The sequence below is a fragment of the Leptosomus discolor genome, chromosome 11 (assembly GCF_034619465.1).
Source record: "Leptosomus discolor isolate bLepDis1 chromosome 11, bLepDis1.hap2, whole genome shotgun sequence".
NCBI classification, from domain to species: Eukaryota; Metazoa; Chordata; class Aves; order Leptosomiformes; family Leptosomidae; genus Leptosomus; species Leptosomus discolor.
In genome coordinates, this window is record NC_141401.1 from 21,904,680 (window position 1) to 21,919,835 (window position 15,156).

Genomic DNA, 15,156 nt, shown 5'->3' on the forward strand with positions numbered 1-15,156 from the left:
TTAGCTTTGCTCCTTCACAAAAATTCCATGCCACTGATTACACCTTACTTGCCTATTTAAAGCTATCTGATGATCTTGCTAGAACATTCTAGTTCTCTCTCACCTCTTCCTTGGGAAGAGCTACTAGATATTTGGGCGTTTTAGACCTATCATCACCTTTTTAATAAGCATTCTCTCCACATGCTTTGAAACAATGCTTTACATATTAAATATCTAAGAATATATATATACTTCTGCCAAATCTTGAGTTTTATTTTCCAACTTTTCTCAACAGTATGTGGCCAAATTCTAGTTATTAAAATGGTAAATGTTTTTTAAAAATAATTGCATAATAAAAGACAAATGTGAGGAATTTACCAGCAAGTATCATACAACTGATTCCAGCTGAACTTAATCTTTTCCAACACCACATATCAGAGCATTATTCAAAATACATCATTTGCATGGAAGATCATCATTCAGATTAAAAACACTATAGAGCTTTCTCTGGTTTTAAACACAGATGCATTCAGGAACTCCTTCAGTAACACACATCAAGCTCCATAGCTGATTAAGTCCTTTAAACTGTCTTCATTGTGATGATGTATTTTATAACCTTCCACATGTACATGCATGAAGACATCAGACTGGTTAATCATACCTTGAGTTAACATTTTAACTAAAATCTTTAAAGAACAAAAGAATACTGCAACTTATTGCTCTCAGCTTTTTCATGTGTCTTGTTATTTGAAGTTCTTAAAGTGGCAGACCTTGAAGGGCTGTGACTAGGTAAATTGTTCCACTTTTCTCTTTAAAAGTCTTCTAAACCTGCATGGGTGAAAATTAAAGAGGCAAATCAAATTTTAAGTCATATAACTCTAATTTACAGTTTGAAGCAACTTTTGAGATTTTGATATTGACGTGTTTTATTTAGAGGATTCAACAACAAGCTGGATGGTCTCTGGATTTTAATACTGTTGCTGATTAGACTCATTTAGCAGCTGAGCCCAGTTAACGTAGGAGGACTGAGTAGACTCGAGGTTGCACACTGATGGCCCACAAAAATGTCACTACATGATCTGGAAAAGTTAGCACAACTTACCACAACACGCAGCTACAAAAATATGTTTATGCATAGGCACTTGCTCATTTAATTCTAAAAAAAAAAAAAAAAAAAAAAAAAAAAAAAAAAAAAGACCAACGAAACAAAAAGTCTCACATAAGTGTCAAATTCACAATTTTAAAATGAAGGAGTTTTTGGGAACTGTCACTAAATCTTTTAAAAAAATATGGGAAGACTATGCCCAAAGTTTCAAGCTGAGCATAAAATTATGCACAAAGACAAAATTTTGTTGCAAATATTTACTCAAAAAGTAATAATTTACAGCAGTGCTTTAACAGCTGTTCAAAACATTTAACATTCATTAGAAACAAAACTGTAAGTCAAAAGCACATTCTGAATGTTTCAAATGGAGCAATGAAGTCGTAAGAGCAAGCTATTGTTAATCATATGCATTCCTACATCTAGCTGCTAACTAGGAGACAAAAAAAAAAACAAAAACAAAAAACCAAACCAAAACCAGCAGCCATCTTTCTGTACACAATTTAGACTACAAAAAGTCCTGAAATTGAACTGTACAATTCTACTTTATATGCCCTTGTGTCCTTTTTGTAACAGTTAGCCAGTAGCAGCTGCAAAATGGCAGAATGCATGCCAGTTGGTGTTTCCAGTTTGGGTTTTCCTTCTTTTTGTTTAAAACAGTTCTTACATTAAACCGTACTTTGGTGTGACTTACAGACCGTTCCTATGGGTCTACGGCTAAGAATAATTAAAACAATGATAAAAGTCTAATGGCTACAGTACTTTCAGCAGTATGTTCTACTTTATACAAATATGTTCGGTATTTCTGCACAGCCTGCACACTGAAAACCCCACAAATATATATTTTTTTATTGTAATAATTCCACTTTCACTGAAAGTTTATTAAGGTAAGCTTACAGCCTGGCAGGATTACACCTGTACAGAGGTGCATAGATTCATATAATTCTGTTTACATGCTTTTACAGACAGGAATGTGACACCAAGTCCAAAGGTTTATGTTTACCCAAATTATCAGCAGACCAATAACCATCATTACAAGTGTGCTCCATTTCAGCATCAGAAGTGAATTCATACTAAATTCCACTGTTTAATGATATTCGCACTGAAGGATTTAAAAAAATATTTTCTTGGCAAACAAATCACCTTATCCCGGGCTAGTTAACTATAAAAATTAGAATGTATTCCTTCTTTCAAATGTCAATCTAATCAGATATATCACATTCAAGAGACAGGAAGATAAATTTGAACATGTTACCTTTTGCAAATCTAGTTAATTCAGTTGTACATACACATACATGCTTTCTTCATATGCAAAACTTCCCTTTAGTGTCTCTTTCTCTCCTCCCTCTCCCCCCAATTTTTAATTTTTAATAATTAGCATCAGCGAGCACACTCATCAGGAATGGTCCATGGTGTTCTTACCATTGTTTATAATAAACAATAAAATTGACATAATTTCAGCTTGCTTCACTTTCATCTGTCTTGTTTACAGCTGTTTCCATTCTGTTGGGACTGCTTTCTTTAGAAGTCTCATCTGTTTGTTCAGAGAGCTGTCCAGCTTGCTTTGATGAAGGTGCAACATTACCTTTTTGAAGAATTTCAGTAGCTTCATGCTCTAGTACCTCTGATGGAGTCAAAGGCTCCAAGTGAATACTGCCTTGTTCACTAATGTCTGAGCTAACGGATTCAGGTTCATCTCTTTTTCTCAAGAACTGCTCAAAACTAACATCTTCACCCAATGTGAGTTTTAAGTCCCTTGCGTTCATTGCTGAAAGTGTAGTTTCATTCAAGCCATGTACTTTAGTCTGCTCATTCAAGATAACATCATCTGAACTTCGGCAAGTTTTCAACCCGCTTTCATCACAAACACATTTTTGTTTCTCATCTACTAATTGTTTGTTATTATGTGAATCACAGCATGCTCCTTTCTCATGCAAAGAATTCTTTGAGCTGTTGTCAGGGAGTTCCAAACTAGGGACATTTTCTGTATTTGACAATGACGAGCTTTCTTCATTTTTTTCGACCGATGCAACTTTTTTAGTTTGATTTCTATTGCATTCTTTTGTTTCGTCTGAAGAGTCACGCTCTTGTTTGCTGAAAAAAACCAAAACAAGTTATTTTTATAACAATAAAGCAACACAGGGCTGTAGTCTGCAAAGCAACACTCAGAAAGGAGTATTGTAGATTTCCTGTTCCTTATTTCTCACAAATTTTCCTAGCAAGATGGGCTGAATTTAACAGCTGCATTCTTCTCACCTATTTTCACACGCAGCTTTGCATTTAGCAGTCAATTAGTACTCTTTAGTTCTTGCATTTCATCTCCAGAAAGGAAGGTTAAGTTGTCCCCTTTGTGTGACACATGAATTTTCCAAAATACAGTTAAGTTTCTCTGCCTGCACAGACTCTTCAACACAGATGCAGATACAACTACTTGAAAACTTTTGTTGATAATGTGTGGAAAAAAAAAAAGCAGCCAGTTTGTACCTTTATACCGACCAATTGACTCTGCAATACTAATTAAAGTGAGTAAAAAAAGCTAACAATTGGAAACCTAAATTAACTTGAAATTAAAATTTAGTTAAGCAACTACAAATTTGGATTCACTGAAAAAGTGAATCTGTGAAGTAGCATTTTCAGTCCCTTTTTGAAGTAAAACTGTATGTTTACAGAAAGGAAATATAGATCAGTACTGAATTACACAGAAATAAGAATATACTGTATAATAGAATCAAAACCACAGCATATGGACTTTATAGACACACTGATTGTTTCAACCTTGTATTATTTCAATAAAGCCACATGCATGTAGTGCTTTAGGGTGACCAGGAAAAAAAAAAAAACAAACAAAAATCAGAATGCTCCAAAGAAAGACCGGACGGTACACTTCAAATGCCGTCTGTGCCCACAAAACCACAAAACTGTCTGGTTATATTGCTATGTGCAGTTCGCTCATGTGTTCATATTCCAACAGTCAAAATCCTAAATACTAGTTTCTAATATTTCTCTTCACTTGTTACAGGAACACCAGCTTCTCCCATCCTTTCAACGATGGAGCTCAATTTTTGCTGTAAGGATGTAAATTTGATAAAAGTTTAATATAATTTCTAACCCACTCAAAATTTTTCAGAATGAGAAGTAGCTCAAATTACCTACAATGATGATGGTGACAGAAAAAGGAAAGGGGGGGGGGGAGATGAAAGAACAACAGTTGGTCTGATTTCAGATATAAATTCTATACAGATAGTGAAATTCGGAGCAAAGTCTATCAAATTAACTTTTAAAATTTAAAACGTGAATTGAAAATAGCCTCTGAACGGTGATATGCAGACAAAAGATGCGAGAGAGAGAGAATATCACCAAATATCTCATTAATCAAAATGCATTTGTACTTTATTTCTTCAAATAGTTTAAGAAATGGTTTGACATAATTTTTGGCTAAAACCACTTTTAACATTACCTAAGCAACAGACAGTTCCAGGACCCTTAAAAGGAATAACCAATTTCCTGCTACTATGTTTTTATGATATATTTTCAAGCTGAAAGTCTAGACATGTTGTTCTACTGATGCAGGAATTTAAAACAATTAATGGGATTTGCCTATATGCTAAATTATATTGAATTTACAGAAAATGGTTATTCTGGAAGAGGTGCTATATACTACAAACATTCAGAAACGTGTTTTCAAGTTTTACTTTCACTTAAATAAACGAATCCAAGAATATTCCATTTCCTACTTCAAATTTAATTCAGAGGAACATTTTCAGCAGGGATAAGAGACTGCTGAGACATCCTTGAATAGTAAAATCTCACCAGTCACTGAGACAGTCATAAGAATCTTTTCATCCTGTTACACTGATTTTTCATTCATAATAAGGAATTAAGAAACAGGCAAGCCTCTTTACCAAATTACAACCTGTATTTGCTACTCGTGTCACACAGAAAGGTTTTTTGTTTTCATTTATTGGACTATCTAAACCAGCAAGTGACAGTCTCAAACACACAAGCAAATTTTCTATCCAAGTTCTTCTCCTTTCACTCAAACTTCTAGAAAAAAGGGGAGAAAGGGTAATATGAGGGAAACCTCAACACTAAGTTCCAGCACAAAAACCAGCATTCAGAACGACCTGTCTGAAATAAATGGTTTTGCCATAACTGTTCCCAATTACCTCATGTAATTCCAGAGAAACATTTAAGCTAGAGAGAGCCATGTAAATACTAGTAAATATTTGGAATTGTTTTCACAGGAAAATCCAGTCTACTCTTTATGAAACAGTGTATATACACATGACCTTTAGCTACTACTTTCCAACAAGCAGCCTGAGGGCAAGGTGTAGCTGCAAAGCTAACAAGCACAGTATTATGCTTTATGTGGGAAGTTTTGAACAGGTATACATAAAAAAATAAAAGGAGTTCAAATAAAAGGGTTACTAATGCCTCATTAGCACACACAGAGCAGCGTTTCCGCACTGGAAGTCCCAGATGGATTACATGTATGCACACACACAAGATTCACTGTGAAGAAACTCTTCAAAGGACAAATTTGCCCTTAACTTGTAAAAGGAACACAACAATCTCCCCTCACCTTCTAGTAACCAAAATCCCAGCTTCATCCAAACCCAGCCTCTCATTCTGACTCATTTTTGGCAAAACGCAGGAAGGAAGGGAAAGGAAGCAGGGACGAAGAAAAAAAAAAAACCCAAACCCCTCATTTCTCATGCAGAAAAATGCTGTCTCTCATCAGCATACCTTCCCATGAGCCATTTATACCAATAAAACAGTATAAAAATAAAATTTAACAAGTTTTTGTACAAGTCACCATCACAAAAACAATTATCCAAAGAACAGTGATCTTTTAGATCACTAAGCACAACAGTAAGTTCATTAGTTAGAACAGTTCTCCAATTAATTAATTTACTCCTGCTGAGAACTGCAGATGAATAAGCAAAATCTAGCAACTGTGACACACTAAAATCCTGCAATAAAAAGAAAAATCATACAGGACTTCAAGAAATCATTTCTAATAGAAAGTCAGGAGCTGAAAAAGAACAGCCTTCCTCCCATTAGGAATGAAACGTACTCTTACTGCTCTATGTGCAATCAATACTGGCTACAGTGTAAGAAAACTAAAATTCAGACATCAAAAAGACTCAAAAACGTGAGAATGATAACTGTATTACATAGAAAGGAGAATTTCAGTGAACAGTTAGAATGTAAAATCTGACTTGTTTAACGAAAATAATGAACACATTTTCTAAAGCATGATATAAACCATGGCCAGACTATACTAATGAACCAGCTGTCACTTCATCTATATGAAATCAGGTTTTAGAATAAGACTACCTCGAAGGAGGCGCATTAGACATAATTTTGAATCCAAGAGATGAGTCCATCAGGTGCAAACATACACCCACTCCAATCTACAGATGCCTAGAAATTAAAGGGATTTTTTTTTTCTTTTTCTCACTGTATAGAAAACAAAAGATTTGGGTGCCAAGTGAGGCTGAAGGAAGCTAGGCTCTGAATATTTGTCATTTTAAAATCCTGCTAGCTCAAGCTTTTTGCTGCTCTTTGCTATGCCTAGTCACTTAAATTTGTTTGGAGTATTTTATTATTTTATATTGGTATTTTATATTAAGATTTCAAAAATCATTCCAGGAAAAATTCTCCGTCGAGCAAGAAAAAAATCATATAACTTCAGAACAGAACTATAAACAAGTGACATCTGCACATCTGCATACAGAATAGTTGCAAAGTATGTGCAAACACACCTTCAGCGTGTGGAAAAGTATTTCCAGGTAACAAAACTTGTATTACAGCTGCATTTATTTTAACAGCTTAGTGGGAAACAACACTAGTTTTGAGGCACATTCTTTGATTGTTCCCACATACTGATTTGGTTTGCATTGCTCCACAGTCCTGAGGAAAATGTCCTGGAAGCTCTGATCCACAAGTGCTTCAACTTCTAACAGAGCTGAGTCCTCAAGAGTCCAGAACAACAACGGATTTTCCACACGGCTCTGAACATGTGCTCAGTATGAGCATTCTGTCCAGGGAACACAAATTTGGTCTAAAGTAAAGCCTCAGAACCACAGTGCAGTGAAGATGCAGGATTCTCCAAACCAACGGCTTTCATCTACTGATCTGCTCCTGCAGCACTACTTACTTGCTAATATCAACATAACTACCCTGGCTTAGTAACAGAGAAAGTGTTTGAGGACTGAGAATCTCTGGGCTAGAGCTACAATACTCCCGATGTCTGTCTTAAAGCCCATAAAGTATTATCAAAGTTCTAACAGAAAACACAGAACTGACTTATATATTAAAATTATTTTTGTCTACTTAAACACAGGGCTAGGAGAAAGTAGTACCTCTTATTAAATTAGAATTATAGTGACTGTTTACTAATCTGTAGCTTAAAGACAGGGCTAACTTCTAATACCTGAACCATTTAGTATCAATTCTTAAGCAGGCATTTTAAGTGAAAGTAAAATTTCAATTATTTGGCATATGACTAGAAGACAGACAAAGCAGAACATTTTCTAAGAAGAAAAGTAACCTACAGACTCAGAGAGACTCTGAAAGAAGTTTACTTTTTTTTTTTTAAAGACACTATAAATGCCTATGTAACAAAACCTATGATTTTTGTTTGACTAAGCTTTTAAAGGTTAAATTTGCACCAACAATTGTGAAAGACCACTAACTGGAGTAAGATATTTCAGGCTGTGGGAGTAATAATTTAGATGAATTAAACGAAGTATAAGTCTGGCCAAAATATGTGCCAAAAGAAATGTATAAGATCTCAATTATTTCCCCAGACTGACATAAAAAAATCCACAATTTTGCCTATTTTTTAAGTGTAGAGCTATAATTGTTAGTTACCCAACCATTTCACATACTTGCTCTGCTAAGAATTTGGTTGAGTATGCCTTCAACAAATGACACAGGTTTTTTAAAAACCTAAATGAATATCCAAGAATTAACATTTTATACTGTATTTAAAATTGTTTCCCAATTGCCCCAGTAATACCGTTAACTCACATGCAGTATTATAAAAAAATGCTTCTTTTAACAGTCTGTACAATTTATTTAATGTCTTATGAATCTTGACTAATTTGCAGTTTGAGCACTACTAAGAATGTGTTTTGACACGTGGAACCTAAATTCTACATGTCTTGAGTAAATAAATTACAATCATCATTCAAAATCTTCTATCATAGAAAACATATTATGAAAATACTAATATAAATACTTTTGCTCAATTACCTGAGAAATAACACAGCACATGTTGGGTACCTGATTTAAAGATGCAGCTGATCATTGTATTTACCTTTCAAAAGCTGGTGTTTCTGTTTTTCCTTCAGATAAACTAGGTCCTGAAATTTTCTGCAATAATTAATGATATTTCTTTTATTTTACATTCACGAGCAACTGATTACAATATAAAGTTGTACAAAGATCACACTGACATTCCCATAAATCTGCTATGTAGCAGAGACTGAGCATGGATCTTAGTACAGACGTTTGCAAATAGTCTTCCAAGTTAAAAAGAAAACAAAACAAAACAAAACCCCTAACAAAAAGAAAGCAAAACTATAAAGCTAGCAAAAAAAAAAGCAAAGGAAATGCGAGAGAGTTGAGGTTAGTATATTTTTTAAGCATTACACAGTGTATTAGCCCTACAGCTGCTATAACATTAAGGAAGACTTTAACAAAATGCTTGTCACTTAAGAAACTTTTGAGGCTTTATTAAAACTTACCCAATGAAACAACTTTTTAACTCTAAAGAAAATGAACAGCCCTCCCCTCATTTTTTAGAATAGTAGAAAAGCAAGTAACTGAAACCAGCCATCTGGAAACAGCCGCAGCAGTCTTCTAAAAGCACCTCCTCTGCTACAGGGCATCCTGCCCATATAGTCTTATCTAGGAAATTGTGTCTAAGTGACAAAATTAAGAAATCAAACTTTGTCTAAATACAACTATAAGTTAATTTTGATTTTAAAATAGAAAAGATCACTGTACATAAAGACTAATAACATCTTAAACGATTATTTGTACCACAGCCTCTTAAGTATTTAAGACTGTGTAAACAATGTTACATACTTTTAGCACAGTATTTTTTTTCCCCCTCAGAGGTGGTACATTTTGTTTCAATGTGGGCAAATTCTAGAGCAAATATTTTAAAACTGTATGGTAGTGAAGCTTATTCTATTTACTAAAATACCCATTGCTATGCTTCTGTCATACTTTGTTACATTTCTGTTACACACCTACGTTATACGCAGATGACCCATGCCAAGAGACAGTTTCCAACTTAAAATTACTGCACTCTGCCTCCTACCACAGAACTTCCTTTCCTGTCCACCATCCTCCTCTGCCCTGGCTGACCACGTTACCCTGTAAGAACCTCCAGGACAGGCAGATTTCTTGACTTATCTCTCTGAATTTTAAATGCTATGTTTTCAAACAACCCAATTCACCGATTTAGATTTTCAGGGGTCTGTCTTTTGACCTTCTGCTGCGTATTTCCACAAACAGCCTGCACGTCAAGTGGCTGGCTGCAGAGAAACAAAAGGCATTCCCTGGCACCTTGGCAAAACCCATCAGAGTTCCACATAGCCCAGACCACATGGAAGGGCAGCTCACTGTTCCGAACGGTCTTGGTTCGGAGGTGGCTCGTTCTGTCTGTGTTCTTCATCTTTTCTGACCGTAAGGGCTAGAGTGTGAGGGGGGTTGTGGGGTTTTTTTTTGTTTTGCCTTTTTTTTGGTTGTGGGTTGATGTTGCATGTTTTATTTTTAAATGAAAGCCAGTATCAGGGAACACAATTTTGTGGAGCAAAAAAATGACAATTTGACATTTTCTATAATGCTGAAACACAACATGGGATAAAAAAAGAAAAACTAAAACACACCTGAAATGGTAATGGAGTCTATGGAAACGTGTTACTGTGTATATCTGAGAATCTTGCTTAATACTGCTGAATGAAGATGAATACTCTTCTCACATTTCTACAAAATCATTGGTTCTGTTAGAAAACTTCACTAACCCCTTTGCATTCTGGAAAGCAGGCAAGCAGTGCTACAAGAAAAATCTTTACTACGTCTGAGGACTTCTCCCACTCTCTTACCAGCTGGGATTTCTGTAAGAGATTGCTGGTTTTGAAAGGCAACAAAAAGACAACTTCTTACAGCAAAAAATTCTGTAAAACCAGAACTGAAAGACAGTATTTTTGGAAAAACAAAAACCCACAAAACCCCAATCACCAAAAAAACCCGCAGAAAACCAGGAAGAGGTACTACAAGACCATTTAGCCTCTCGATATGCAGAAAGCAGGTGAAAATTTGTACACATACCTAGAAAAAAAAATAATTCAGTTCTGAAGAGGCATTTCCAAAGATTTTCCTCCTTAGAGAAGTACAAATTAAAAAAAACAACTCAAAAAGCTACAGTTCAGAGTCAATATTTACCCAAACCTCAGGCGATATTTCAGCTCAATTTCCAGGTTCCCTGCAGATGAGGATACACAAGACAACTAAACTATTCCTTCATTGGAGCCTGGCAAACAAATCAACCCAAACGGACTGACTGCAAACTGGAAATCTTTGGGTGTGGCAGACAGACTAAAGGTGTCCCTCCAACACTGCCATATCTTTCTGTAGCAAATCACAGAAAGCTAAATTTTTGCACTACGCGTATCTTCTGAACACCATGACCCGGTAGCATACATATAGTTAAAAAAAGAATTGTCTTGCATCTTCAAACTAGTTAATGAAGTTCAGAGATATTGTTAAGACTGTGTGGAGAAAAGAAAAGACATTACCTCTAACTTAGGTTCTCTCTCTCTAATGGAGATTTCAGTCTTTAACCTAGTGGATAACGAATTAAGATTCAATGTTTTAGAATATTATATGGTTAAAATAGAGACAAGGATTAAGATATTTACAGTACGAAAGCAACTTGGTAATTTGAAATCAATTTTAAAGTTGATACTTAATTTGAGCTTAAATGTACTTCAGAGTTCCAGAAGAGCATTTCAGAATTTTAAAGTGTTTTATTTGGTATAAAAAGACTGTAAGATAAACTTGTTTCATATAACCTGTGCCAGTTATCACCTTACGAAAACCAGGAATCAACAGTCTTAAGATGGTTAGCAATACTTTTATTCCAGTGCTTACTGCAATTCTACATGAGGAATAATCTCCCCACCATAAAGGCCTTTTAAACCACGACTGAAGAAGGACCTGAAATGCTCAATGAAGTGCATACAGCTACATTACAACCCAACAAAAACATTCTGCCAAACAAGCTCAGTTTTCTTTTAATTGTCTGCCATAACCCAGATACCCAGAACACAGCTGTACTCTACTTTAGGGCAACTGTGAAACATCGCAGCTGACCTCCAACTACTGTTTGGAGGAGACACTTCCCTCAAAATACTTTCACAGGCTCAGTCCATACATTAGATGGGCTATAAATTATTTAAATTTATTGACTTTTAAAACCACATTAATTAAACAGCTTATCACAACATCACTAAAATTGATTTTCTGTGTTTATAAAAGAAAACGCTATCGCAAAGATAGTAGGAAGTATGTCTCCTACAAAATCTTGAGTCATCAGTTCCAACATAAAATCTAAACTTTCAAAAGTTTCCTATAAAAAAAGAAAAAACTGAACAAACCCCTCAAAGTGCTTATGCTTGTATCTTCTTTGTTGATGCTGCATTAAAGGCAAATTTAATCTGAAGTACGGTGCTGCTTCTGTTATATTTAAATAATGTTATTAATGTTATTAAATAATGTTATTAATGTTATTAACATTATTAATCATAAATTAAATGATTCAAGACCGCAGTGAGTCTTAATGGTTGTCTACAACTTATGAAATACTAGACAGAAAGAACAGCTCTACCAACTTAAATTTTATGAAAAACGTATACCAATATTAGATGGATATCTACCACATGTATTTTCCTAGTTTAATCCAGAAAGGAGTGCAAACCCCAGACTTTTTAAAGAATTTTAGCACATACTTCCATCATACCATAAACACCTTCTAACACTGATGTTCTAGCAGCTAAAATAATGACAAAAAAAGGATTGTTTTAAAATAACATTGCTATAATAGCACTGTAGCAACGCTCATCTAATTAACAGTAAGAATCAGGGTAAATCAAATGACAACACATTTTTTTGGGTCAGGGACTCAAAATACTCTGAAGTATTTAATCAGGAGGAGCAACACCAGTAAAAGATTATGCAACACCAAGTATTTAGCTTAGCTTCACTGCTTCAATGATTTCTATCCAAGAGCTTAAACAAACATGTTGGAAATAATAATTTGTCTAAAAGCAGTCACTCTTGAAAGAGCAGAACAATTTAGACACAAACAAATCAGATACTGTATATCAAAGGGCAAAACATACTGTTCTTCGTCTGAATAAATGTTAAGTTTTGCCACCACAGTAAATGGGTACGAGTTGGACCCAGTAAGTATAGATTGTTTTAAATACACTATAAACAATACTTTATGTGATCAAATTCTCATAGATTTCTGTGGCCATGTTTTATAGCTTATAAAACAGATTAAAACTGGCTAGTTTATGCTGTTTTGGAATTGAACAGGGTTTATAACATTTTGGAATAACCACATCTTTGTTAATATGGTTTATGTTGGATTCCTGACGTATATTCTCAACTTTAATTCTGTTTAGCAATAGGAAAGGGAGGAGCAGCTGATACAGCAGAGGGCTGTGCTGCCATTCAGTGAGATCTGGACAGGCCAGAGAGTTGAGTGGAGCAGAACCTGATGAGGTTCAACAGGGGCAAGTGTAGGGTCCTGCACTGAGGGAGGAATAACCCCACACACCAGTACAGGCTGGGGGTCGACCTGCTGGAGAGCAGCTCTGCGGAGAAGGACCTGGGAGTCCTGGTGGACAGCAAATTGACCACGAGCCAGCAATGTGCCCTCATGGCCAAGAAGGCCAATGGCATCCTGGGGTGCATTAAGAAGAGTGTGGCCAGCCGGTCGAGGGAGGTTCTCCTCCCCCTCTGCTCTGCCCTGGTGAGGCCACATCTGGGGTACTGTGTCCAGTTCCGGGCTTCCCAGTTCAAGAGGGACAGGGAACTACTGGAGAGAGTCCAGCAGAGGGCTATGAAGATGATGAGGGGGCTGGAGCATCTCTCTTATGAGGAAAGGCTGAGATATCTGGGTCTCCTTAGCCTGGAGAAGACTGAGAGGGGACCTTATCAACACTTATAAATATCTAAAGAAGGGGTGTCAAGAGGATGGGGCCAGGCTCTTCTCAGTGGTGCCCAGTGACAGGACAAGGGGCAACGGGCCCAAACTGGGGCACAGGAAGTTCCACCTGAACAAGAGGAAAAACTTCTGTACTTCGAGGGTGACAAAGCCCTGGAACAGGCTGCCCAGGGAGGCTGTGGGGTCTCCGTCCTAGAGATACTCAAAACCTGCCTGGATGCAATCCTGCGTGACCTGCTGTAGGTGACCCTGCTGTAGCAGGGGGTTGGACTAGGTGATCTCCAGAGGTCCCTTCCAACCCCTGCCAGTGTGTGAGTCTGTTTTAGAAAGTACTTCCTTCTAATTTGTAATTAGCAGAAGTTTCATAAATGGATAGTAAACCAGAGAAAACTATCACCATGTGATGTTCCCAACGCTTTTACAATATCAGAAATCTTAAATCCCATATTTCTCCAACAGCAACAACAGTAATGTACTTTTTACATCTGTGGAGCTACACTGCTTCTGGAAAGAACATTTTGAAAGTAAAACAAAGATCATGACCAACTCTGGCAAGTACAGCCTGATAGTCTGCAATTTTGAAACCTCCCTAGAACTCTCTAAAAATTGATTATTCTACACAAAAATAAAATTCTAGTTAAGAACAATGAAAAAAACGCCCCTTAACTGTCAATCCCTTTAAAATGCCCCCAAAATCTAGCAGCTAAGCACAAAATTTCAGCTTGATTGAAGTACTCAATAGAATGGACTGGCCATAAAACTGAAGAGACTTGGAATAAAAGACAGGTAACTAAGGACTTAATTTAGACACCTTGAAGTCTAAATTTGGGCTGATCTGAAACTTTATTTGATACATGAGGAGTCACCCAGGACTAATGGAAGAAATCTGGAGTCAGTCAACCAAGTAGACTCTAAAACGCACAGTCCAAGCACAGACAGGAGTACACTCATTTCTGAAATTCATACACAGTCTCATTGCTCTCACATAATAAAATTATGTACATTTGCACACACACACAGAGTTTAAGTCATAGCAACTGTCTTCCCAGCGATCTGTCATGTTTTCTTACAACCAAAGAGTTACTCCCACAGCTTCTTTGGGTAAGCAGTACTGAAACTCAGTTGGAATCTTTTGCCAAACTTCCTTTTTTTGTCCACCCCTAACTAAAAGTAACCTCTTCTAGGACAACTGTAGCTTCAAGAATTTCTAGTAAACAACTTTGTTATTTACGTGGCTCAAGGTACCTTCCAGCCACTCAACTGGACCATACCCAGCATTATAAATATAAATCCATTTTTCAACCAAAAGAATAGAAAGGTCTGTGGGTTTTGTTGGTTTGTGTGGGATTTTTTTTTTTTTTTTTTTTTAAGAACTCCAGCTTTTAGCAGAAATTCCCCATTTTGAAAGATATAATTCTAAGTAGAGCCAATGATTCATAAGCACAATTCTCCCCGAAATATCTGACTGTATGAGCACTTACTGGGAAGGTACATGTGAATGCACAGAAAAAAGAAAAAGCTGCTTCTATGCTATGGTGTTTTACACTGTTAACGACTGAATGGGAAAGGAAAGATGGTGGCACTCATGTTACTTGACACTGTCTCCAGTTTCTCACCTGTAAAATGGGGTTAGCAATGAAGACAGCTACATAATAACTTACTAATATTATAATGAGTAGTGAAGCATTATTACGCACAAACCTGCAGTTTCAAACATTTAACAGAGTAACAGAAACAAACATTTAGTTTCTTCTCAGAAAGACTTTCAAAACAAAGGTAATACAGAATTTGCTAATCAAGCAAGGTTGCTCTGCAAGTA

The 15,156-nt window shown here is 36.2% G+C and overlaps 1 protein-coding gene across 1 annotated transcript in view; it reads right to left on the reverse strand.

Annotated features, from left to right (window-relative positions):
* Nucleotides 1–1,427: 1,427 nt before the first annotated feature.
* ZNF280D (zinc finger protein 280D) overlaps nucleotides 1,428–15,156 on the reverse strand; it is a 48,848-nt gene continuing 35,119 nt past the window's right edge. The window contains exon 16 of the mRNA XM_086471375.1: nucleotides 1,428–3,175. Within this exon, the coding sequence (XP_086327501.1) occupies nucleotides 2,539–3,175 (637 nt within the window). The 3' untranslated portion in view covers nucleotides 1,428–2,538. The remainder of the gene's footprint in view (nucleotides 3,176–15,156) is intronic.